Source organism: Protopterus annectens, chromosome 3.part0 (genome assembly GCF_019279795.1).
Source record: "Protopterus annectens isolate FY-2018-M chromosome 3.part0, PAN1.0, whole genome shotgun sequence".
Classification (NCBI taxonomy): domain Eukaryota; kingdom Metazoa; phylum Chordata; order Ceratodontiformes; family Protopteridae; genus Protopterus; species Protopterus annectens.
This window is the reverse complement of record NC_056731.1, coordinates 1,419,191,908-1,419,219,112: the sequence shown is the minus strand read 5'-3', so window position 1 is coordinate 1,419,219,112 and position 27,205 is coordinate 1,419,191,908. Positions and strand designations below refer to the sequence as shown.

The window sequence follows — 27,205 nt, the reverse complement described above, 5'->3', positions numbered from 1 at the left end:
TACTAGACAGAGGCACAGTAAACTAAACCCTAAAAGGGCGTAGTATTCTCATCCTAAGGGGTGGTGAAAGCCACACACACTCTGGCTAGGCTTATAAATGCCCTAGGGCAGATAGCCTAGTACGAACCTATGAACCTATGAATCAGCAGAAGGATTTTTTGAAAAGGTATTTATGGGAATACTGTACACTATAAAACCTGTCTGGTTTTTGCGGGGCTGGGGAAATAGAGTCAGGATTCAAGGAGAAATCCAAGAAGACATCCTCAACCACCTCTAAAATAGGAGGAATAGCAAGAGGTTTGTGTTCCAGAACCAGAGACTCCCTAATTCTCTTTTTAGAGTGAGGGCATTCCTGTGCTTCCCACTGAAAATGTTCCCTCATAGCATGGAGAAAGGGAGAGTCTCTCCAAAGGTAATATACTCTTGGGGGGGGGGGGGCGGCAGCAGAGGCCAGGCTCTCCTCAGAATTTGATTCCTCAAAAGAAGTAAGGGAGGTTTCTTCTTCAGAAACAGACCCCTCTACGTTAGAATCCTCAGCAGATTCAAAAGGATCAGAAAAAACTTCAGAAGTACAATCCCTTTTCTTTTTTCCTGGGGAAGAATCCTCGGGGTCTTGTCTAGATCTGACTATGGAGATCAGGACTTCAGCTAGCCTAAACAAATCCTGCTGCTATCCCTGAGAAAGGGAGCTGGTAGTCCTAGGCAAAGGCCTTGCAGAACTACCAGTCTGAGGAGTCGCTTTGGCCTTGAGCCTAGGGAAGTCCAAAATTCTGACACCTGTCTCTCAAGACAACCCAGTGTATGCAGAAGCAACAAAGAAGCATCACTAGTTAAAGTGGGCTCATTGGAAGTCAAGGCCTGCTGAGTGGCCCTAGACCCAACCGATGAGCTTTAAGCAAGAGCCTGTGCAGAAGGAGAGGGACCAGACAGCATGTTGGTCTCTGAAAGGGTCTCAACAAAGGCCTGCGCCACCATCTCAGACACAGAAGGGGGCTGAGAAAGTGCCTCACCTTCTTCAACGATCACAAGCCTTAAAGGAGAAACAGAAAATGGTTGTAGTCTGAGGCGAGGCCCCAAGTTTGGGTTGCTTATCTTTTGCCCTCTTACACCTAGGCTGCACAACCTCTGAATGACAGTTGGACACCATTGGACACTGAAGAGTAGATTCAAGATTAAGGAATCTAGCTAAGATTTCAGCCCTATGTCTGATCATCCTAGTATTAAAATGGGCAGAAAAATGGCAACTAGAGACGTTGCGATCTGGGCCTAAACAAGTGACACAAAATGAATGGAAGTTTCTGCTTACTACAGCGGAGATAACTGTTTACCTTATATGCCATAAGTTAAAGCAAGAGACAAAAGTTCCCCAATGGCGTTCTAATCTTTCTGATGACTTCTCTCTGGTGCGGACCAACCGATGCACTGAAATACTGCATCAGGCTCCGACTGGAAGAAAAGACTGATGATATGATGTCGGCTGGCTCACTATATACCCAAGCACACTGACATCAGTTAGGATGTCTGCTAGCCTAAACAGGGGAATAATTTTTCTCTGGTAGTCAGGCCAGCCAAGGGCTTTCACGGCAGATAATCCCATCATGTCTGTTAAATTTGGTCGACTTCTTTGAGACAGTCACAAAAGCCATGGACTAGGGGAAGATGGTGTACACCGCCCACCTTGACCTTCCCAAAGCCTTCGACACTATTTCCCACTCAGGCAGAACAGATAAACTCTCTCAACTAGGCATTGATCTATATATGTTACCAGATGGCTAGCTCACGGACAGAACCCACCTAGTCAAAATAAGGGAAGCCACCTCAAGAAGTAGACCTGTAATGAGCGGCGTACTCCAGGTTTCGGTCTTGTGGCCTCTGTTATTTGGGATATACTTTTCTGAGGTGCAGGCCAAAACCAGTGGGTTATAGCTGACCAAGTTTGCAGATGTATGCAAGCTGGGTGCTGTCAATTCCCCTAGTGATGTAGGCATCTTCCAAGAGGGTCTCACCCAAACAAATGACTGGTGCCAGAAACATGGTCTCAAACTGAATACCAAAAAATGGATCATCATCCCCTTTGGGAAGAGTGACATCCCCACAAATTATCACATCAATAACACTGTCCTAAGCACACAATCAGTCGTGAGGGATTTGAGCACCCAGGTTGATAGCAACTTCACTTTTGACCACCATGTTGCTTCCTTCCATTGTATGGAAAGCTTTCCACATGACCCACCTCATAAGTAAGGGTATCTCATCCAGGGACAAGGAGGTCATAACATCCCTGTATTCTTCTTTTATAAGGTCCATTATTGAATACAATGCCCCATTCGGCATGTACCTGGCAAAGCACATGCAGCAGCTGGAGAGGTCATAAAGGTTCCTCACCAAGAGAATCTAGGGCCTCAAAAATCTACCACACACAGATATGCTCAAATCCATAACCCTCTACTCAGTTTCATAGAGACCCTCACAGGTGACCTCTCTGTCTGGCATACAAGGTGCTCTCAAACCCCGCCTTGACGGGTCTGCTGCATATCTGCAAGTCAAGCTCCACTCGAGTAACCCACACGTGCAGTCTCAACTTGGTCTGTGACATCAATAGGACTTGTTGGTGGGACAGATGTGTGTCCCAGAAACTCCCCCATCTGTGGAACAGACTCTCTTCTCCATGTCAAGCAGAGTACCTCTTTACCCCTTTTTAAGTGCAACCTGGATAACCAGATGGGAAATAGAAAATACATCCCTGGGATTACACCCATGTCCCTGCTGGACACGGGCACTGGGTGCTGACTTGTCTAAACATGGGCTAAACACTTGGCTAGGTTTATAAGGGCCTCAGGGCCAATAGTCTAGTAACTTCCTATGATCCAAAGTCAGGACTGCAACAGTGAAACATGAAGAACATCTCTAGTTCTAATGGAAAAAAGAAGGAGGGTGATTTTCTCACAAGTCAAGAGAGTACTAATGCAATGCCAATATTAGCATTTATTTGACAGTTATGATGTAATGCCAAGCCAAGAAATGGACTAAGACTTGGCCCCAGAGTGCTTCATGTGGTGGTGTGAAGGTGTGTATGATGAAGTGATTATCACTATTTTTTAACTACTTTAATGTCAAATCTTGGGGCAATTGTCTCAGAAAGGCAATACTCTGCTGTGAAATAATGACCGACTTTGTGTTGCTATTACTGCGCCCTCCCTTTTAATTGTTAAAACCTGCAAACCAAAGGGTAAACCATTTAATAGCAACTACAAAAAAGACTCAACAAACCTAGAGTCTTCACTGTGTAATACCTTAAACATCCTGTAGTGGAGGCCCATGTGATATATGCAAATAAACCCTTAAGGACATAACCAATGTTTTAGCTATATAGCTTCAGAATTGCCCATGACCTTTTAAGTCTTTAATGGTGCAATCAAACACAGCTAGTGAGGTTTGGCTTTACTGGCCAATCAACATGGAAAATGTCAGATTTGCCAACAGCAAGATACAAACAAAATAGATATCTTCTGGGACTACATATTTATGTCAGTCTGTGGTTTTATAAATTATAAGATAACAAATACACAACTACATTCCAAACAATTTGAATGGCATCTATTTCTTTTACAAGCACCAGGATACTTCAACTTCTAGAATACCCATTTCATTCACCATGTATTGAGGGAGTTACAAGAAATTCTGGTCAAGCATCACCTGAAAACAAATAGTTAAAATTTTAAAACTTAATCACAAATTCAAATTTAATGATATGTCAGCTCCAGTGGCATACAGGAATAAAGCCTTGACTACAGTCTAGTAGACCAGAGTTGGATTAGTTGCTAAGGACCTTGACGGAGCTGGCAAGTGATGGGTGTGCCTATTCTTAGTGGGTGGACGACACAGACACAATCCCTCATAAGAGGGGGAGCCATTGTGGTGTGCATCTTGTTGGCAGGTTTGCATCTCACCAAGCCACTGTCTGGTGGTAGCCTTTATTAGTTAGTGCACAGGCATGTGCTCTCACAGGATGAAGCTATTGTGGATCCACATGGTAATGTGGATAGCTTGTTTCCTACCCACTGGGTGAGATACAAACCATATAAATGCCCTCATGGCTGGGATGCTGGTAATGGCACAAGCAACTCTCATGGCTGCCTATGTGACAGAACATCGGGATGTTCCTCCCCATACCATACTGCTGTAATTTCCTAATAAGGAAATGGAATGGGCACAGTCTGATTGGGGGTGGGACATGCAAAAAAGGTCCTGGGGAAAAATCACAAGTTCATGAAGTTTTTAAAAAAATGGGAAGAATCTTGATCAATAATACCAAGGATATATTTCAGACTGTAAAAGTTAAGATTTTCTGTAAACTTTATAATGTTTATCAAAGTATGTAAATTAATAAATCTTTGTTTTTAATAAACATTTTTATGTTTGGATTACTGTATTATAAATTTAAATACCTCTTCTCATAAGTTAAAATATAAAATTGTACTCTGCTTGGATGGTTTACTATGGCCATGCAGAAAATATGGTTTTATATAAAAGTTTAATCTAAAATAAAAATAATTAAAAAATGCATTAAAAAAGAAAAAAATAAATATCCCAGATATTTGTTCTTCAGCATTGTCTGTCTTTCTTTTCTTTGCCCCCGATTCCACACTAATGATTAACCCACCCAAATGGCTCACTTGTTCCAGATGGGAGTCCTACTGCCCATTCATTCCACATATGGGACACGGGACTAGGTGGGAAGAGTAGTGTTACCATTCTGCTCAACGAATCTGAGGTTTCTCTGCACTGGCCCTACTATTTACACTTGTTTGTGTACACTACAGCCAAAAAGATGATAATGGACATACATTAAGTGTGTGCCTCCTGCTCCCAAGTGACAACCTCTCAAATGTCATGCTCCCTTGAAGGGAAACATGTTTGGTAATCCCCAGTCTTCACCAGTAACTGAACTTGGAATACACAGTCTGGGCATGTGCTTCAATCGTCTCACCACAGAGATGTGAGCGGAATCTGCCTCACCATTTTTCTCTGTCTTCTTGGGCAGTTCCTCCAGTTTCTAGGCTGTCAGTCAAATCCACGTTTGCTTGATTATAGAAAGGACCTTACACCTCTATTCTTCTATGGCACTGAGCTGACCTGTTCCTCATCAATTTTAGTGCAAGGTAGACCAATTGTTCTGTGGCTCCACAATACTTTCAGTAACATAAAGCATTAAAACCCATGGCAACGCTTCACTTTTATTCATTTTTCTACTATGCCATAATGTTGAAGCTTCCAACTAATTCTCATGCACGCACTTCAATGATTCCCTAAAGAGATGTAGGGGACTCCCACACCTCATTCCCTCCCATCAATTAAGTTCCCTTTTCACTGATCATGACAGTTCTCAACAAGGTTTTTCCTGAAGACACTCATCTGTCAAATCCTACAAACCTTGTTGTCTTTTCTGAGATAATCATCATCTTCTTTCGGCTGTTCCCGTTAGGGGTCGCCACAGCGGATCATCTGTTTCCATTTTGTCCTGTCCTCTGCATCTTGCTCTGTCACACCAACCACCTGCATGTCCTCTCTCACCACATCCATAAACCTTATCTTAGGCCTTCCTCTTTTCCTGTTACCTGGTAGCTTCATCCTTAGCATCTTTTTCCCAATATACTCAGCACCCCTCCTCAGCACATGTCCAAACCAACATAATCTTGCCTCTCTGGCTTTGTCTCCAAACCTTCCAATCTGGGCTGACCCTCTAATATACTTATTCCTAATCCTGCCCATCCTCGTCACACACAGTGCAAATCTTAACATCTTTAACTCTGCCACATCCAGCTGTAACTCCTGCCTTTTTGTCAATGCCACTGTCTCCAACCCATATAACACAGCTGGTCTCACTACCCTCTTGTAGACCTTCCCTTACACTCTTACTGGTACTCGTCTGTCACAAATCACTCCTGACACTCTTCACCCAGTCCATCCTGCCTGTACTCTCTTCTTCACCTCTCTTCCACACTCACCATTACTCTGAACTATTAATCCCAAGTATTTAAACTCATCCACCTTCGCCACCTCTACTCCTTGCATCCTCACCATACCTCTATCCTCCCTCTCATTCACACACAAATATTCTGTCTTAGTCCTGCTGACCTTCATTCCTCTTATCTCTAGAGCATATCTCCATCTCTCCAGGGTCTCCTCCACCTGTTCCCTACTCTCACTACAGATCACAATGTCATCTGCAAACATCATGGTCCACGGGGACTCCTGTCTGATCTCGTCTATCAACCTGTTCATCACCATGTCAAATAAGAAAGGGCTCAGAGCTGATCCTTGATGTAATCCCACCTCCACCTTAAATGCATCCGTCACTCTCACTGCAGAGCTCACCACTGTCACACTACCCTCGTACATATCCTGTGCCACTCTTACTACTTCTCTGACACTCCCGACTTCCTCATACAATACCACAACTCCTTTCTAGGTACCCTGTCATATGCTTTCTCTAAGCCTACAAAAACACAATGCAACTCCTTCTGACCTTCTCTGTACTTCTCCATCAACACTCTCAGAGCAAACATCGCATTTGTAGTGCTCTTTCCCATCATGAAACCATACTGCTGATCACTAATCATGTCCCTTCTTAACCTAGCTTCCACTACTCTTTCCCATAGCTTCATGCTGTGACTGATCAACTTAATCCCTCTGTAGTTACTACAGCTTTGCACATCACCCTTATTCTTAAAAATCTGTACCAAAACACTTTTTCTCCATTCCTCAGGCATCCTCTCATTTTCCAAGATTTCATTAAACAATCTGGTTAGAAACTCCACTGCCATTTCACCTAAACACCTCCATGCTTCCACAGGTATGTCATCTGGACCAACAGCCTTTCCATTCTTCATCCTCTACATAGCTATCCTTACTTCCTCCTTGCTAATCCATTGCACTTCATGATTCACTATCCCCACATCATCCAACCTTCTCTCCCTCTCATTCTCTTCATTCATCAACCCCTCAGAGTACTCTTTCCATCTTCTCAACACACTCTCCTCGCTTCTGAGTATGTTTCCCTCATTATCCTTTATCACCTCTACCTGCTGCACATCTTTCCTAGCTCAGTCCCTCTGTCTAGCCAATTGGTACAGGTCCTTTTCTCCCTCCTTGGTGTCCAACCTTTCATACAACTCTTCATATGCCTTATCCTTAGCCGTCACCACCTCTCTCTTTGCCATGTACCTCATCTCCTTATACTCCTGTCTACTTTCTTCATCTCTCTGACAATCCCACTTCTTCTTTGCCAACCTCTTTCTCTGTATACTCTCCTGTACTTCCTCATTCCACCACCATGTCTCCTTGTCGTCCTTCCTCTGTCCAGATGTCATCCCAAACACCTTACTAGCTCTACTGTAGTTATCCAGCTATTTGGTAACTCTTCACTGCCACCCAGTGCCTGTCTTAACTCTTCCCTGAACTCCACCTCGCAATTACTCTTTTTCAATTCCCACCATTTGATCCTTCATGCTGCCCTTACACTCCTCCTCCTCCTGCTCACAAACCATCCTACAAACCACCATCCTATGCTGTCTAACTACACTTTCCCCAGTCACCACTTTACAGTCTCCACTCTCCTTCAAACTGGCCCTCCTACATAAGATATAATCCACCTGTGTGCATCTTCCTCCACTCTTGTATGTCACCCTATGCTCCTCCTTCTTGAGAAAATACGTATTCACCACAGCCATGTCCATCCTTTTCGCAAAATCCACTACCATCTGACCTTCTGCATTCCTTTGCTTAACACCATACCTACCCATCACTTCTTCATCCCCTCTGTTCCCTTCACCAACATGCCCATTGAAATCTGCTCCAATCACCACTCTCTCACCCTTGGGTACAGTCATCACCCCTTCATCCAACTCACTCCAAAATTTTTCTTTCTCATCCATCACACACCCAACTTGTGGAGCATATGCACTAACAACATTCATCATTACACCATCAATTTCCAGCTTCATAAACATCACTCTATCCTACACTCTTTTCACCTCCAAAACACTCTTAGCATACTGTTCCTTACTCCTACGCCATTTCTCCTCCCATCCATACCATGATAAAACAATTTGAACCCACCTCTGATACACCTAGCCTTACTCCCCTTCCATCCGGAAACTTGCAGAGACAAAATACCAACCTTTCTTTTGTCCATCATATCGGCTAGCTCTCTCCCTATGCCAGTCATACTGCCAATATTCAAAGTTCTGACCCTCACTACCACAGTCGTAGCCTTTCTTCTCTCTTCCCTTCTCCCTCTTCTCCTCCTTCAGCCAACAGTAGTCCAATTTCTGCCAGCACCCTGTTGGCTAACAGTACTGGTGGCGGTCGTTGTTAACCCGGGCCTCGACCGATCCGGTATAATAGAAAGAGATAATTACTTCATTTACAGCTTCATGTAAAATCAAAAACGGAGTACAAGCACCATAACACATACCACCTTTATTCACCATAGCACACCTTAGCATTTTATTGTTGTGGAAGAGAGACTATTTCAAGTGGTCACTGACAAGGACTTGACAATCTTCCTTCTTTCCTGCACGAGCAGGTTGAACCAAAGGGAGTCAGGACTCCACCCTGTATTATTTCTTAAGTCTTATACTCCTCCCCTATAAGACTAGATAATTTTACCCCCTTCATTTTTCCCTTTTCTCTTCAAATATGTACTGCTGCACTACATTTGCACTCTGTAATACTGCATACATTTATTCCTTGTAAACTAACCACAATGTTATTTTTTTTCTAATGTTACATGAATTTATTCTCTGAGAATTGATGACTAAGCCGATCCTTTTTTTTATTATTATATTGTGTGTCCCATGCCAAACCTGAAAATGGGCCACTGAGATCAGCATTCTACCCCAGCTGACCAAGTCAAATAAAATAAGTTTATTATTACATTGTGTGCCCCATGCCAAACTTGAAAATGGTCCACTGAGATAAGCATTCTACCCCAGTGACCAAGTCAAATAAAATAAGTGGTTTGCTTTAAAGTTAGTAAAAAAAAAAAAAAAAAAAAGTAATTTGCCATTTATCTGGCTTAAGAGATTATCAAAAAATTCTTAAAATTCTCTACCTACTGGTATTCAGCAATAAGGCAAATTATACCACGGAGTCCTTCAATGCTATAACATACAAATGTATTAGGTTCATAGGTGATTACTAGGCTAATACCCCCATGGGCCTTTTTAAACCCTAACAATGCTTACCAAATGTAACTGACAAGCTTTGATACTCTAGGATTATTTTAAGGTGCATATGTAGATTTGGGCATAGGTGGTCAAGCATTTATAGGCTACGTCTGTCTAACAGAGGCATATATGCCAGACCAGGGGTAAATTTCAGACTCCTCATCCCCTGGTCCGAGATGTGCTTGAACTGGATTAGGGAAGAACTCTGCTTTACATGGATGGGAAGCCTGTTCCAGAGTAGGATGAGTAGTCTCTGAGACATGCAAGTAACTGTCGCTTAATGTCCACAATAGGTTCGATCCCAATGAACATTAAGCAACTAGGATGTTAAGCGAACACCGTATGCTTTACATTGTGCTTCACTTAACTTCCTTCTGCACAATGTCCGACCACATTTATGTTTGCTTAACACAGTATGGACATAAATGCAGTCAGACGTTGTGCAGAAGGACATTAAGTGATGCACAACTGTATACCTGTTCCTCCAACATGCCCTAATTATGTTGCAGATCAGGTTTAGGTCTCTACAATGAGTAATTTGTTTTGCAGATGTGCAACAGATTCATCAGAGTGGGATCAGATGATGCTTTATATGCTAGGCACAGACTGCCTCTCAGCAGTCTTGTAGGAGATGAAGTACAGAGACAGGACTTTGAGATGGTCTGTGTAGAACATGTTGTTTATGCCCTGTGTTCTATTTGTCAGGAAACTCTGTGGTCACACCATTTGTTGCATATGCCTGCTCAGGTATATACTGAAGGGGGCAATGTACTCAATGACTGGTCTGATGAGGGCCAAGTACAGAGGAGCAATGACATCATTGGACCTGGATGTCATACCCTTGCTTATAAGTTAAGCAACATAGAATGACTTCCTTACTACTGCCAGGTTACTCTATACCTGTGTTACAAAATCCTGACCATTCAGTTAACTCTTAGGGGGTGAATTATCAATTTGGTAGTTTCGAGGGGTAGCTGTCTTCCCAAAGGATGCTATTATGCATTTCTTGACACTGAGCTTTAAACCACAGCCCTGGCACCAATTATCTATTTTAGAGCTTCTAGGAGGGTATTTGTGTCTTTAGAGGATTCTGCGACTGTTCCTAATTTGCAATTGCCTGCAAACTTGGTCAGCCAGAGGATCCTGATGTTAGCCTTGACCAGGTCACAGATGTCAGCACTCCCAATGGGCATATGGACTAGCTTTTTCAGGGTGCTTGTTTACAAAGTCCAGGAATCTCAGGACCTGCACATTTGCGATCATGTATGATTCCCAGTTTACAGTGGAGTATTTAAACTCATCCATGAATATTGTGTTGGGTTCAATGGGGAAGAGTTGCCAGTAAATTTAGGTATGTGGTATGGGCTTCCTGGGTCACAGAGGAGGGCCTATAACAAGGATATGGGACTTTGCCTATGGTAATTTGGGCATAGAGAAGTTCAAGAACATTCTTCACCACAAAAATAATCCAATTCCTTGAAGTGCAAAGGATTTATTATAAAACGCTGCTTATCTCATATAAAATGAAAATATTCTCTCCAGCGCCTCGGCAAACTTGCCTTTTACAGAGTAACATTTTTTTTACCATTCATACTCACAGCTTTATACCAAATAAGACACACCTACTTAATTACATCATTAATTAAATAAAGAAACATCACTATATAAAAAAACTAAACGCTATGAAAACATTTGTTTGTTTGTGTCTTTCGGCTTTTCCCGGTTAGGGGTCGCCACAGCGGAACTCCGGTCTGCTAATGATTGATATATATATATATATATATATATATATATATATATATATATATATATATATTTCAAGAACATCATGCTGTTTCACCAGCCTTGAAGTGTGTTTGTTTTTGATGTAACTTGAGACACCTCCACCTTTTGTCCCTTCTTGTGCAGTAGCTGGTCTAAAAGTCTGGAAGATATTATAGACATTTACTGCCTGGGTGCTCTTCATGGTTTAAACCATGTCTCATTAAGTGCACAAACATCCACATTCTCCAGGGTAAGGAGAGCTGACAGGAAGTGGAGTTTCTTATATATACCACTGGCACTGAGAAGAACACCTTTACATTTTCTTGGGCTGTTTTTTTTTTCTATGTTGGAAGATTTAGCAGGTTGGCAATGCCTAAAAAAGTGCTTTGGGGTGGACAAGGTTTTAGCTAATATCTGAAACCCTAAAGAGGACAGGTATAGACAATCCCTGGCAAAGTAGTGTGGTCTGTCAGCCATATTCTCAAACTGCCAAGTATTAAACGTTATTCAAATGACACCAAAAATGAATCCAATTATAAAATTCAATTATCTTCTGTTCATATTGTGGCATCATCCTTGCAGAAGGTAGAATACTGCTCAGTGCTAGATTCATACTGGATAAGACCTAAAAATGGATCTTCTGTACTTTGCTACAACATTCCTCCTTATTGATTTATCCCCACACTGGCAACTTCCTACTATCTACCTTTCAGCTTTCCACACAGCTGTCTTTTATACTACCCGGATAAATGTCTTAGTACCTAAACAATACAGGTTAGGGAGGACTGAAAGAATCAGAGCTCTTTACATTCTTGAAGGCTTTATTTCTTCAAGCAGCAACACGCTCCTGCTCTCAAATCGTTCTTTCATTTGGATGCATATCACTTAACTGAAACCGCTTTCACTGAAACCAGTATCATAAAAAATAAATCTGAAGATCACTTTCACTGAACAATCCACAAAAACAAAAATACTGTTTCTGCAAAGGGTTAAACCAGAGTTGCCTGTCTCCCTGTCCACACTGGTGGTAGGTAAGGCAGATTTAAAAGGCCCCATAACCCTTATCGAAAAAACAGCAGGGGCATTTCCCCATTGTCCTGATTAATTTATCCCAGTCAATATAAAACCACTCCAAGTCTCCCATGAAAATAGAATACAGGTAGTGGGATTATCCAAGTCACCAAATGCAAATTATACTAAGTGGGACTAACATGGTCAACACAATGTAAATAACATACATATATAGATACATAAATAAAGTAAAGGATGAAAAAATAACTGGACACTGGCTCTCAAAACCTCCTCCTCTCTTACTAGCCCTGCAGCACTCAGTGTTAAATTAACTCCGGTCACCAGCAGTACAGATAAGAGTGTTCCCTCTGTGATACTAGGTTGGAAAGGACAAATTTATATATCAATTATGGCATTGCCTATTGTTCATAAAATTCAGTTTTAAATCATTAATACATTTTTCTCTCAAAGCAATGTTAATGTATGCATTAGAAAACGGCACTGAACAGACAAACAGTGACTTTGTTATTGTGCAGCATTTACCTGGTTCAGTTACTGAAGTACTGTAACTAGTTGTTCTGGACATACTTTGAAACTTTGGAGTAATCCGCTGAGGATGTGGGGTTGTGAACAACTGTTTTGGAGTTTGCCCAAACTCGAGGATCTGTGTCAGCATTGCAACTTTCTCATTGGTGTCTTGAATACTAGAATATTTTAATAAAAATACAGGTGAGAAAAGCTTCTCTGCTCTGGGCAGTTTTTTTTTTAATCTGAGAATATTGCCAAGTCTCACAGGCAGCATAATGCTTTTATTACACAACAAAAATGGGAAACTTTGTCATAAATCATTGCCATACAATAACATTTGTGGCTTTTTATAAAACAGAAGATATCATTTTAAGAGTCTGAACATTACACTAAGTCTTTCCTTTTGCAATCTTAACTCTACAGGATTGGCCTAATGGCCCTTCTTCCTGCACCCGACTGGCCCATTTGCTCCGGTAAGGCAAAAGACAGGCATCTCCAGGACAGCAACGGCCTTACAGCCCACTTTTTCCTGCCTGCACAGCCCAGTTCATAGAATCACAGGAATTTACTAGGCTAATAGCTCTAGGGCCCTTACAAGCCTAGCCAAGTTCTTCCCTTATTTCCACAATCAGCACCAATTGCCCCTGTCCAAGAGGGACACAGGTTGAATCCCTGGGGCAAATGTACGGTTACCCATCCAATCATCCAGACTATGTTTGAAGAGGGCCAATTAGAAGCTCTGCTTGACATGAAATGGGAGTCCATTCCAAAGGTGTGGTAACCTCTGGGAGACAAATCTGTCCCTCCAGCAGGTTCTATTAATGTCACATACTAGGTTAAGGTCTTTAGACCGAGTAACCCATGTACCATTTTGACTTGTGGATATGCAGCATTTTCAATAAAGCAGGGTCAAAGATCGCATTATATGCAAGGCATAGATTGCCTCTAAGTAGTTTGTATGAAACAGAATAAAGTAATAGTGACTTCAGACGATCCACATAGGACAGATTCTGAAGACCTTGAATTTTCCTTGTGTGGACTCTTTGTGGTCTCTTCAATTGCTGCATGTGCTTGGAAAGGTACACGCAAAAAGGGGCATTGTACTCAATTCTTGGCCTGATTAGTGAAGAGTAGAGAGAGGTTATAAATTATTTTTTTCTGGATACACTGCCCTTACTTGTGAGAGAGGAGCAATATAGAATGTTCTTCTTACCACTGTGGAGACATGGTGATCAAAGGTAAGGTTGCTCTTAACCTGTGTGCCCAGGTCTCTCACCACTGAGTGTATACTTAGGGTGCTGCTATTGATGTGGTAGTTAGCAAGAACATTGCACTTACAGAAAGGGATGACAATACATTTTTTTGCATTGAGTTTAAGGCTATGACTTTGGCACACCAATCATTTGTTTGTGTAAGACCTTCTTCTAGGATGTTGATATCATCTGGAGATTCAAAGACCGCTCCCAGTTTGCAGTCATCAGCAAACTTTGTCAGCAACAGACCTTTAGTTTTAGCTTGTACTTCACAGAAATATATTTCAAACAGCAGGGGTCCCAGGACTGATCCCTGTGGAGCACCACTGGTTACAGGTCTGCTATTGGAGGTTGATTCCCCTATTTTGACTACATGGCTTCTATCAGTGAGCCAGTTAGTGACCCATCTAATGATACAAGTGTTGATACCTAGCTGGGTGAGTTTGTCAATGACGTCTGAGTGGGGAATAGTGTCAAAAGCTTTGACTAACTCTAGGTAGGCTGTATGCACAGATTTCCCTTCCTCCAGGGCCTTGGTGACAGTCTCAAAGAACTCCATCAGGTTTAACAGGCATGATCTCCCTTTGACAAATCCAAACTAAATATGGTCAAGTGTCTGGAGATTAGCTACACCTTTGTTAATAAGGTCCATAATGACTTGCTCTATGGCCTTGCAGATATGGCTAGTCAGGCTAACTTGTCTATAGTTCACAGGGTCAGTGGAAGTAGCACCTTTGCCCAAGAGGATAATGGTGGCCATTTTCCTATCAGCTGGGATGAAGTCAGAGCTTAGACTACGACTGAAAAGAATACCCAGTGGTGTTGCTAATTCTTGTTGAAGCCCATGTAGGACGCAACCTGGGATGTTATCAGGTCCCATAGATGCTGTGTTTTTGGCCTTAGAGAGGTCATTTATGACCTGCTCTTCAGAGATGCAAGGTGGTGGAGTGACAGGGGGGGTGACGTTTTCACAGAACTTGTTGGCTAACAGGTTAGCTACGTCCACGGGCTCAGTACATGCGGTATCATTAACTACCAGTTAGGCACAAATCTGGGCCTTTCCTTTCAGGTTAAAGATGTAACTAAAGAACGCCTTGTGGTTAAACTTAATTGAGGAAGTGAATTTGGATTCGTAGTTTGTTTGGAGGACTTCACAAGAAGTCTTATTTGCTTGTTTCAGCTGAGGAGGGAGTGTTTCCAATTTAGGGCTCACTCCCTCTTACTCTTAAGACAGCAATTTCTTCCTCTTATTGTAAAGCGTGTTAATTGCAGTTGTCCATCAGGCAGGTTTACTCTTCTTTGAGTTGAATTTGAATTGAAATTGAGTTGAAGTTGAGTGAAGGTGATGTCTTCACCCCGGAAGGAGCTCTCCAGGCCCCTCTGCCATCCACCCTGGCACTTCCTCAAGGATTCCCATCATGGGGAGCTCTGCCTGACCCCACGCACACAGGCAGGAGCTATCCAGGCCCCACCACTTTCTACCAGTTGCTCGCTTAAGGACTTCCATCATGGGGGGGGCTGTGCCTGACCCTGCTCACCGAGGGAGAAGTTCTCCAGGCCCTGCTGCTGTCTGCCCTAGCACTCCCTTAAAGACTTCCATTATGGGGAGCTCTGCCTGAACCCCCTCACTCAGACAGGAACTCACCCAGCCCTGCCACTATCTGCCTCTCTCCCTCTTCCAGACTTCCATCCCAGAGGGGGCATGGACGGGTCCGTACCCCCTCACCCAAGCGAGAGCTGTCCTGTACCAGTCACTTTCCACCTCTCTCTCCCTTTCAGACTTCCACTAGGACTGACCCCCTCTGGGGTTCCACTTCTACCCAGGAGAGAGAGTTTTCCAGGGTTACATATCTCCTAACTGCTGCCAAATCATGCAGTATCATGCATGCTCTTAGAGCTTGTCAGGGGATCTTCCCAACCTCATGGAACTCTGCTGGGCCACTAAGCCTTAGACAGTCCCTCATCCAGACTTCTGTGACACCGGTTTTCCACTTTGCCTTGCACCTAGGGCTTTCAAACTCACAGGGGAGATGGCCCTGTGGTCCCCCCATCTCTGCACTTTTTGCGGCACACCTTAGTCTCTCACCCCCCCCCCCAAAGTGCCAGGTGCCGAATAAAGTGCATCGCTTCAAGCCTCCTAGCATGTGGCCTCTTGCCTCTTGGGTGGTGCTATTCACAGAGTGGCATCCCCACAATGCCTGGTGAAGGACAGAAGGCCAATCTACCTGCCTTGGTGTGAGATGACATGGCTGCCCTATCTCCACTTCCATGGGGGCTGGGAGAATGGGATTGCAGACCTGGCTTCCCGGGGCAGCCCTGAAGTGTCCCAGTTTAGGTCCTGTAACAAAATGGTCACTTTGGGTATGGGGTCTTTATAAGGGGGTCTTAGCAGAAGAGTACCTTTCAAAAAGGCTTTGCACAGTTTAGAGGAAGCCAAGGAAGAATTCTGAAACCCCACATGAGAGTTAGAGATTGCTGCAAGCTGAACTTTAATAGTCGATGAACTAGCACCCTCATTAAACAAACTAGCTAAAAATTCATGAACAGAATGAATTGGAGCTGAGAAGGGGATCTATCTGATTCTGCTCTGCTCAAAACCAAACCTTATCCGTTTACTCCTGTAGAGTTTCCTAGTAGCAGGTTTACGGGAAGATAAAAGAATAGAACAGACAGGGGAAGAGAATGGGTTGTCTGGCTATTAAGGGAATTGGAGAAACCACGCATTTAGTTTGAGATTTGAGATATCCAGGTGAACCATGCGCATGTCGGGTGAGACAAAAGGTATGGAATAGGATCCAGAATCCAAGGTGGATACAGGAGATGAGGCCACAGGAAGGGAAATCAAATCTGTTGAGGCCAGTAAGGTGCAATGAGGATGATTTTGCTCTTCACCCTAGCTGCTCTCTGAAGGAATTTAGGAATCAGGGGAGTTGGAGAATAAGCATACAAAAGACCAGGGGGCCAGCTGTGGAACAGAGCATCCCCCAGAAACTCCTCCAGTTGGGGTATCAGGGCAAAGAAGCTACTGCATGCACCTGTTGTTCAGGGGAGATGCAAAAAGACTGCAGCAAGGCTGGCCCCACCAACTGAAAATCATTTCCGTCACCTTGCTGTTGAAAGACTACTCATGGGCAGTAAAACTGGACTTGCTCAAATTCTCTGCAATTATGTTGGGCTTCCCAGAAATATGTGTTGCTATTAGAAAATGGTTGGAGGATATTGCCCACTGCCACTCTCTTAGGGTTTCTCAACAGAAGGGATAAGATCTGGTTTCCCCTTGTTTGTTGATGTACCAAACTACTGAAATGTCCATTTGGACTGCAATTGCCCAGACAGGGACAGAGTTTTGGAATGCTTGCAATGCTAAAAACACCACTCTCATTTCCATGGTTCCGAGGAAGTAGATGCAGGGGAGTCCGAAGGTCTGGACCATTTTGAAGGGTCCTTAGTTTTACTCTTGGGAGACTGAACTGCAGCAATGGCTTGAGAAAAGGGAGATGGTAACAAACCCATTAAAACCAATTTATGTTTCCTTTCAGACAATGCTTTGTGGTTCAACCCAGTACAAATCTTGGAATCTTGGTTGAGGTGATCTGGTCCTAAACAGTAAACACACAGAGTGTGGGCCTCCAAAAAATTGCATTTTATGCCCCCATTTCTCTAAATTTTTTAAACCCTTTCTCAGACTTCTTAAAACCAGATATCAAAGGAGATTCAAAAAAATTGTGTCCTAAAATATCCAGACAGTGATTAACCAAATACTCTAACTACTGAAAGAGAAAACTATAAAGAATAAGCTAGCAGATTTTTTTTTTTGTAAAAAGAAGAAAAGAAAGGTTAACTACAAAAACTGAGAAGAAAAAAACAGGGTAGGAAAGGCCCATCAACAATGGTAGCGGAGAATGCACTATCAAGTGTATAAAGGTGTCTAAAGGTATATTAGAGTGAGAGACACTTGAGAAAAGAGAATAAACTTCTTAGCAGAAAGGGACTTAAAAAGAAATAAACAATGGAAGAAATGACTATGTAGAAAATTCACTTATCTTTTTTACGTAGCCTGAGAGCCTAGGCGACATCTAGATGTGAAAAGTGGCTAACAAGTTCTGAGGAATGTTAGGGATGGTGCATTTTGGGTGGGAAAGGAGCTCGAGCGTTTGTTGGAGGCCACTAGCTAGTGCAACTGCTGAGTCAGATCAGAGTACCGGATCCAGACCCATCAGTTATGAAATTAATGAAAATTTGCAACATCAGATCCTTTGTTTTAGGTTATCTCAAGCCTGTGTATGTGGGGGACATTTGTTCCTAATAGGAGGGTAAAACTTTAATATTTAAAAATGTACATAGTTTTGTGTGTTAAGTTAATAGGTTTTAAGGTGGTACTGGAGGTGTGTTTGTATTTTTGTTTGACGGTTTCAATAAAACAAAAAGTTTTGTAAGATGTGACATAGGCTCAAATGGAGATGACAAGAAACTACTGTATAAAAAAGTAACCTTCCAAACAGTATATGCATGTAACACAAAAGCTGGAACTAGACATTTAACAAAAAAGCTGTTATACATACAAGATGGGAATAAAAACGTTTTAAGAAAATGATGCTTTCTGTAATGTCTTTAAATATTGATGGTCTCACAGATAAATACAAGAAAGAAAGAAAGACAGACTAGAGAACTATATTAAAAAATTTACAGCGCAAACAGCTATGCTGCAGGAGATATACTTGGAAAGAAGTGAACATTTCAATTTGATACAGAAATGTTTTCAGGGTGGTTATTCAGCAGAATACCTGGGGCAAAGGAAGAGAGGAATACTTGTATTAATTTGAAAAGGGACAGAAAAGGATAAAAAAGATAATAAGGGGTAGATTTTTAGTACTAAGCGACTACTGGCAAGGAAGAAGGATTACACTAAAAATGAAACAGTAGCACTTTCCCACCTATATGTTGAAAAGAGAGGAATTTAAGGAATGGGTAGTGTAAATTATTCAGGAGCTATTAGAGAAGACAGAAATTTCTTCTGCCCATATATCTAGGGAGTGGGATAAAATTAAAGTGGAGTTTAACAATAGGGTAGAAATAAAAGAAAGGGAGATATGCTTAAGAAGTAACAAGAATTATTTAGAGGGACTGACAAACAAAGTACTGCAAAATAGGGGGAATCCGACAAAAACAAGAACAGGAACAACTGCAGAATGCTAAAAAGAAAATAAGGGATTACCTTGATAATATGCATACGTTTATAAAGACTGCTGTTAAGCAACTGTGTTTTGATAATAACTATAAAGCCCAAAAACCTTTAGCACAATGACTCAGGCAAAAAGAAAGTAGAAAGGGCTGTTGCCAAGCTTAGGGAGCCTATGACAAGGAAGATAAAGGATCCTGTAGAAGTATCAGAAATATTTCGGAAATTCTATGACAGACTATATAAAGCAGAGAAATATGGAAATGAAGAAAAGGTACAAATGGGAAACGATTATGGAGGAATTAAATATGCCAAGGTCCGAGGTAGATGAAGCTCAATTACTAACAGGATAGGAGGAGATGCACTAAAAATGTTGATGTATAACCAATCTAAAGGAAAGTCCCCAGGAATAGATGGTATTCCTATGGAACTTTGGTAGCTAGGCGGGGAAAAACTGAAACATATGAAAGGTTTGTTTAACAGTATTTTAAGAGAAGGAGAAGTACCAACATCCTGGAAGAAAGTGGTGGTAGGTATAATACCTAAAGAGGGTAAAAATTCATCAGATCCAGCTTCATACAGGCCAATTTCAATACAAAACCATGATTATAAATTGTTTATGTCTATAATGGCAAAAGTGATGCCAAAATTGATAGATATGGATCAATGTGACTTTGTGGAGGCAAACATTTGACAATGTTAACAGAACATAGATGATCCAGAAGGAAGCAGAATGTAAGAAAATACAACTGTTGCTGGTGGGTCTTGATGCAGATAAGGAATTTGAAAGCGTAAGCTGGTACTTTATGAGCAGGGAATTGGAAGCAGTTGCATTCCCTTATAAAATTATAAGATTGAGTAGGAGGATATATGATGGATCAGAGGTGAAAATTAAAGGGAGTGGGGGCTTCTCTGATAATTTCTGTTTGAACAGAGGAACCATGCAGCGGTGTCTACTCTCCCCTTTATGTGCATTATATTTAGAACCACTGGTGAAGAAAATAAGAAACTAAGAAATTCAAGGATATCATTGGTATGGTAGTCAAGAAAAGCTGTCTCTATTTGCAGATGATATTATTTTATACCTGACAAAACCAGAAAAGGACATTACAGTGTTGTGAAACATTTTTGAGACAGATATTTTCAGGATACAAAATTAATGAAGCTAAATCAAAGGCAATAGCAGTAAATTATGCACCGCCACACAAATTGGTTCAGCAATATCCATATTTATAGAGACATGATAAAACAAAGCATTTAGGAGTATGGATTAAAAATTATTCCAGTGTGGCAGCTAAGGATATATGGGAAGAGACTAAACAAAAGATAATTCAAAAACTGAGAAAATGGAAGCTCTGTTATATGGCTATAACGATGCAAGCAGTTAAAATGTTTTAGTCCCTTTAATCTTATACACAGGTCAGGCATATTTTTATCAACCAGAGCAGAAGTTGTGGGTAACAATTAATAAAAAAGCTGAAGGATTTTATCTGGGAGGGGAAGATGGCAAGAGTCAAGTGGGATAAGCTTCTTCTTCCAAAAGAACAAGGCAGATTGGGATAACTCGATTTGAAGGGGTATTTCAGAGCAACTCAGTTAAGGCTCCTATACATAGCACAAGCATTAAACCATAATTCAAAGTGGAAAGAGATGATGATGAAACACAGAGACTGGGATTTTGGATGTTGACCTTTAAGGAGAGTAGCAATAATGACACAAAATATAAGTAGCAGTAGGTATTCTAAGAACTAAACCAATGTGGGAATGAAGAAAGGAGATTCTGCTGATAGGGATGACTGCAATTAGGGATACAGACAATAGGCAAAAAAATGGGAATTTTGGGAACTATTTACAAGGGAGGAATGAGTTTTAAAAGGCGGCAGGACTTAAATGAGCTATGTAATGTTTGAGTGAGAAAAAATGGGTAGATAATACGTGATATATAATGTTTGCAACTGAGAGTGTGTCAGTATGGATTGTGAAATAAAATACTTGCAACTAGGATTGTGTCTGTCTGGTTTGTTTTATTTATATAAATGTATGATTGCCTATGTAGTAAGTGATGGTTTAATAAAGATTTTTCTTGTTTAAAAAAAGGCAGGAATTGAATAATTTATGTAATATTGCTTAACTTAAAAAAGGCAGGAATTGAATAATTTATATAATATTGCTTAAGTTATATAATATATAGCACTATATTTGAAGTATAATGTTTATCATGTTAATGTACTTTGATTACTTTTATATGTAAATTTGCCTATGTCACAAGAGATAATTCAATAAAGGTGTTTGAAAAAAAAAATACTCTTGCCCACCTTCTTTCCCAAGCCTCAGAACCAGGGGGGGGAGGAAAGAATCCTTCACTCTTTGGATGTGCACACACAGCTTCTCTACTATCTTAACAGAACTAAATCTTTCAGAAAATCAAACCAACTCCGTGTCCTTTCCACTGGCTCTGAAGGGAAACCAGTCTCCAAACATAACATCTCCAAGTGCATCTCTCACTGTATTTCCTTTTGTTACAGCCATCATGGTAAAAAGCCTCCAGAAACTGTAAGCACTCACTCTACTAGGTCCACTGTTACCTCTGCTGCCTTCCTGAAAGGAGTACCTACCAAAGACATTTTGGAAGCTGCTACCTGGTCATCTGTGCATAATTTTACCAAACACTACCACTTATTAGCCTTTTCCAAGTACAGAGCAGGACTTGCCACTGCCTTTTGCAAGGCTTCCTCTCTTCTCCTTAATCTACCTTCCACCTTCATCTCCGCTTTGGAAATCATCCCACAAGTCAGGACTGCAACAATGAAACATGAAGAACATACTACAGTTGTGTACACTTACCATAAATGTTTATGTTTGAGTGTATTCACTGTTGCAGTCTTCTTTCCCTCCTTCCTTCCCCTATTTGTGCCTACAAGAGTAGTCTGCTTCTATTTTCTTCACTAACCAGTGGACCACCTGGGTGTTTACCCTGCAGGCCCCTTTTTCTCCCTTTGTCCTATGCTTATAGTTCATCCTGGGGGCTCGTACCTTCTAAGGGGCAAGAAAAAAAACAGATGTTATGGCGTTGACTGGCCCTCTTATACTCTAGCATACTGATATCATGGTAGGGCTTCCTCCAGCCTTAGGAGGAAGGAGATTTTTACTCTGGTAGTCAGGATGGTCAAGGGCTTCCACAGCAAGTAATTCCACAAGTCAGAACTGCAGCAGTGAATACACTCGAACATCTACATTTATGGTAAGTGTACAAAACTGTACTGTCTGCCAACTCATTACACTCAGAGAAAATATGTTCAGTTACCTCTTTCCTCCCCTTCAAACCTCCAACATTTGCTGTTTACCCGAGAAAAAATTCTTTGGAGTCTACTTGGGGTATAAAAATACCTATGTAAACACTTCCAAACAAAGATCCTAAATCTTCTAGACTTTGTTATCCAGTCTCTTTTCCCAATCCTTTCTAAACTCCTCTGATTGAGTCTTATAATTCTCATGCAATATGTTATATGCTCTTCTAATTATTCCTTTTTTAATGGCAGCTTCTGATCTAGATTCTATTAAAAACTTTACTAGTGCTGGTCTTTCATTTAGAACCCCCCTATTTCTTTCTCTTTGCTTATACTCTGATATCAATCCCTGATAGGGAAGGCAATCTCTAACCTGCAGTCCAAATAAATTCTTGGCATCTTCCTGTTGTCATCTTTTTCTCTCTAGTTATTTGCTCCCAATACCTTGGTTCCTTTCCCAATTTTCTCCAATAAAATCCAGCCCCCTCTTCCCTATTGTCTGTATACCCATTTGCAGTCATCCCTATCAGCAGAACCTCCTTTCTCCATTCCGGTGTTGGTTTAGTTCTTTGAATACTTTTGTGTCTGTGACCTTGGCATAATGGAAGGTTTAGTCCGGAGTGATACTTTGTCTAGGTGGAATATGAGAAATGGCTCCACTGCAATGAGAGCTTGCAGCTCAGAGACCCTCCTAAGCTGAGGTGATAGCCAGTAAAAGGGCAGTCTGCCAGGTTAAGAATTTTAAATCAGCAGAAGCTGCTTGTTCGAAGGGGTGTAGTGTCAATTTTTCTAGAACCAAATTGAGGTCTTGTGGATGTGTGGGTTGTCTCCTGGAAGGTCTGATATGAACCACTCCCCTACGGAATTGTTTCAACAGGGGTGAGAAAAGATAGGGGGAAAGAGTAGGGATGTGGGCTGAAATGGCAGAAGCGTGAATTCTGATGGAAAAAGAGGATAGGTATCTGTCAACCAGGCTAGCCAGGTAATTAAAAATGACAGAGATATTGGCTGAGTTAGGACTGAAGCCTTGCCGCTGGCACCAAATGGAGAATCTTTTCCACTTGGCTTAGCATGATTTCCTAGTACTAGACCTTCTAGCCTCTTTCAGGATGTTCTGAACTAGTCTGCTTAGAGGTATGCTCATAGTAGTACTTTGGGGAATTATCCAGGCTGAGAGTTTGAGTCTGTAGGTTGGAATGCACAAACCTTCCCATGTCATGAGTCAAAAGGTCCACTCTCTGAGGTAACTGCCACAGATTTTCATTGGTTAATCTTAGTAGCAGAGGATATCAGGGCTGCCTGGTCCAGTATGGGGCTATCAGGATGACCATTGGGCCATCTTCTTGATTTATAAAAGGACACATGGAAGAACAGGCAGGGAAGGAAACGCATAAAGAAACTGGTGGCTTCAAAGGAAGGAGAAAGCATATGTCCTCCAGGCTATGGGTAGTTTGCTTCTGGAGCAGATTTTTTTCAAGTGAACATTTTCTTTGGTGGCAAAGAGATCTATCTGTGGGGATCTCCATTTCTAGACTATGCAGATAAATGTTTCTCAATGCAAATGACACTCGTGGGAATTCATCAAGTTCCCACTAAGATGATCTGTAGAGTGTTTTGAGTCCCTGGGAGGTACTGTGCCATGAATTGCAGCCCCAGAGAGTGAGTTGTCACCCAGACTTGCATCGCTCGCCGACAAAGAGGGTAATAGTGGGTGCCCCCTTGTTTATGTACAACATAAACAAGGGGGCACCCACTTGTTTATGTACCACATGACTGTGGTGTTGCCTGTTTTGACAAGCAGGACCCCTGGTTTCCACTGATCTTTGAAAGCCACTAGGTCCTTTTGCACTTTGATCAGTTCTTTCCAGTTTATATGTTTGTGTCTCAACTGATTTTACCATCTTCCCTGGGACTGAAGGTGTTTGAAATGAGCCCTCCCCCAAGGTGTCTCTGAAGCATCTGTGGTTAGAGTTTGGCCCTGAGGGATGAAGATGAATGGGAGACCCAGGTTCTGGGCACATGCCCGTGTCCATCAAGCAAATTCCTCCTTGAGGCAAAGGAATCAGCTGAATTTCTGTCTCCAGGGACTGGGAGTGCTGGCACTACAGATCCTTGAGGTACTACTGGAGCTTCCTCATGTGTAGCCTGGCCATAGGGGTCACGAGGATACAAAGATGCCATTGTAGTCCAATGCTCTGAAGAATTCCCTGGTTGAGAGGCATTGTCTCTGCATAATGTTTTGAAAGTATTGAGTCAGGAAGGAGACCGTTTCTGGAGAGAGAAAGGCTTTTTGAAGGGAGGAATCCAGAAGAGACCCCCAGGAAAACTACTCTGGTGGATGGGTCTGTTTTGGATTTGTGAAGATTTATGGTGAACCCCAAGGAGGTGAGGAGGCCCCGAGTGAAGGCAAGATCCTTGAGGAGCTTTGACCGACTCATGGCTTGAATGAGGCAGTCATCTACATAGGGTAAATTTGAATCCCTCTTGTTCTGCAGAAGCTGATCATAGGAGCTACACATTTTGTGAAGACCCTGGGAGCAAAAAAAATAAAAAGGGCAGTGCAGAGAACTGAAAGTGACTGGTACCTGCTATGAAACAAAGAAAACTTCAGCACATTCCTCTATAGGAATGTGCAAGTAAGCATCTTTTAGGTCTAAGGTGACCATTAAGGCCTCAGGGACTATCATGGGAAGAAGTTTTAGAAGAGTCAACATTTTGAATTTTGGTACCAGCAGGGACTGATTGAGGCAGAAAAGGTCTAGAATAGGGCACCAAGAGCCTTCCTTTCTGGGAACCAGAAATAGCCTGGACTAGAACTCCTTCCCTATCTGTTGTTCTGGCACTGGTTTCAATGAGCCCTGTGAACATAGGTTGTGAATCTGAGAAAGGGACTCTGCTCTTTGATTTTGTGGAACATCCGGGTAACCTGAGTACCTTAATGGCTCTTTGAAAGTGTGCCTGTAATCATCTGAGATAACTTTCAGAACCCATTTGTCTGAAGTAATGAAGGAACAATTTTCTTTGAACAGGGATAGCCTTCCTCCTATCTTTCCTACAGAGGGTCAGGGGGTGGGTATTGAAAAGGAAGAGTCATTGCTGCTCTCTGCCAGGGCCCTGTGTCCTATATCTCCCCTGCCTGGGGGTTCCTGAGGACCACTGCCTGAGCCTTTGTGATTGATGCTGCCTTTGAGGCCTTTCCCTTTGGAGTTTCCTCTGGTCACATTTTGATTGACTTGGAAAGGACCAGTGTTTAGTGAGAAAATTCATACTAAACCTAAGAGGCAGAACTTGGAGGAAGTCCTTGACAGTTTGCACAGATTTTTTATTCCATCTTTTTTAGCACTGCCTCAGCTTTGGTCCAAAAAGAAAGTCCTTGTCCAGGGGTGCATCTACAAGTTTGGATTTGATATGGTCTGATAGGTTCTGTTCCCTACACCAAGCATGCCTTCTAATGACAGAACCATATACAGCAGCTCGGCTGGAGGCCTCCATAGCATCATAGCCGCAGTGTAATGAGTGTCTAGCAAACCTGAGAGCTGGAATGGGAGAAGTCCAAGAATTCTTTACAAATGTTCTTGATCTCCAGAGAGGTTATCTTTTGCTTCATTTTATCTAAAATACTTTGTTAGTTTATCATATGAAACTGGCAGTTAAGGGCCCTCATGGCTAGGGTAGCAGAAGTGTAAACTTTTTTTTACCAAACTTATCAAGGGCCCTGCTTTTTTGTCAGCAAGTAAAGGATTCTTTGAAGAGCTGGCTCTTACTTCCTTGGGACCTGGAGTGACAACCTCTGGGTCCAGCAGAGAGATTTTTGAAATGGTATTTATGTGAGTTCAGCACCCTGAAAAATCTGTCTGGTTTTCGAGGGGCTGGAGGTAGAAAATCTGGATTAAGGGAAGAGTCCATAAAAACATCCTCTACCACCTCCAATACAGGAGGAATAGTTAAAGGCTTGTTTACTGGGAGGTCATGGAACTCCCTAACCCCTCTTTTTAGATTGCGGGTATTCCTATCCCTCCCACTAGAAATCTTCCCTCATAGCATGGAGCGTTTCCACAAAAGTGATGTCTTCAGGAAGAGAATCTGAAGGCAGAGTCTCCTCAGAATCTGAATCCTCAAAGAAAGAAAGGAAAGGCCCCTCCTCAAAGACAGACCCCTACTGGTCAGAATCCTCATCTAAATCAGGAGGTTCAGAGAAAACATCAGGGGTAGGATCCCTATTCCTTGTCCCTGGGAAAGACTCCATAGGGGTTGCCCAGCTCTGACTACGGAGATAAGGTCTGCAGCTAACCTGACCAAGCCTAGAGTAGGCCTAGGTATAGAACCTGAGGTAGAACCCTTCTTAGAAGTAGCTTTGGCCTAGGTATTTTCACAAGCCTGCCACCAGTCTCTTTATAAGGCAGAACTGATGCAGGCTGATACCTCGAAGGAACCTCACTGGTAAAAGATTGCTCATCGAAAGATGAGGTCTGTTGAGTGACTCTAGACCCGAACAAGAAACTGAAAGGCAAGGCCTGTGCAGAAGTTGATGGACCTGACAGCATGTCAGACTCCTTATGGGTCTTGACAGAGGGTTGTGCCACCACCTCAGTAGTAGAAGGGGCTGAAGAAATGCCTCGTCTTCCTCAGCAATAACAAGCCTTGGGGATCAGGCAGACAGTGAACGGGTGTCATCTGAGGCCCTAAGCTTGGGTCTTTTTTCCTTATCCTTCCTACACTTAAGGAAGCTCAACCTCCGGATGACCGGCAGACATCCTCGAACAATGCCAAGATGATGTCAGGCTAAGATGCCTGACTAAGATATTGGCCCTATGCCTGAAAGTCCCAGAACTGAAACGGTCACAAAAACAGCAACTAGGAATGTTGTGATCTGGGCCTAGACAGGTGACACACAATGTATGAAACTCTTGGTGTGGGATTTGCTTACTACAGTGGAGACAAGTGTTATCC

General features: G+C 42.2%; 1 protein-coding gene across 1 annotated transcript in view; it reads right to left on the bottom strand.

Annotated features, from left to right (window-relative positions):
• Nucleotides 1-27,205, bottom strand: part of NSMAF (neutral sphingomyelinase activation associated factor) — a 2,091,028-nt gene that overhangs the window by 733,196 nt on the left and 1,330,627 nt on the right. Inside the window, exon 21 of the mRNA XM_044065485.1 lies at nt 12,552-12,712. Coding sequence (XP_043921420.1) covers nt 12,552-12,712 — 161 coding nt within the window. The remainder of the gene's footprint in view (nt 1-12,551; nt 12,713-27,205) is intronic.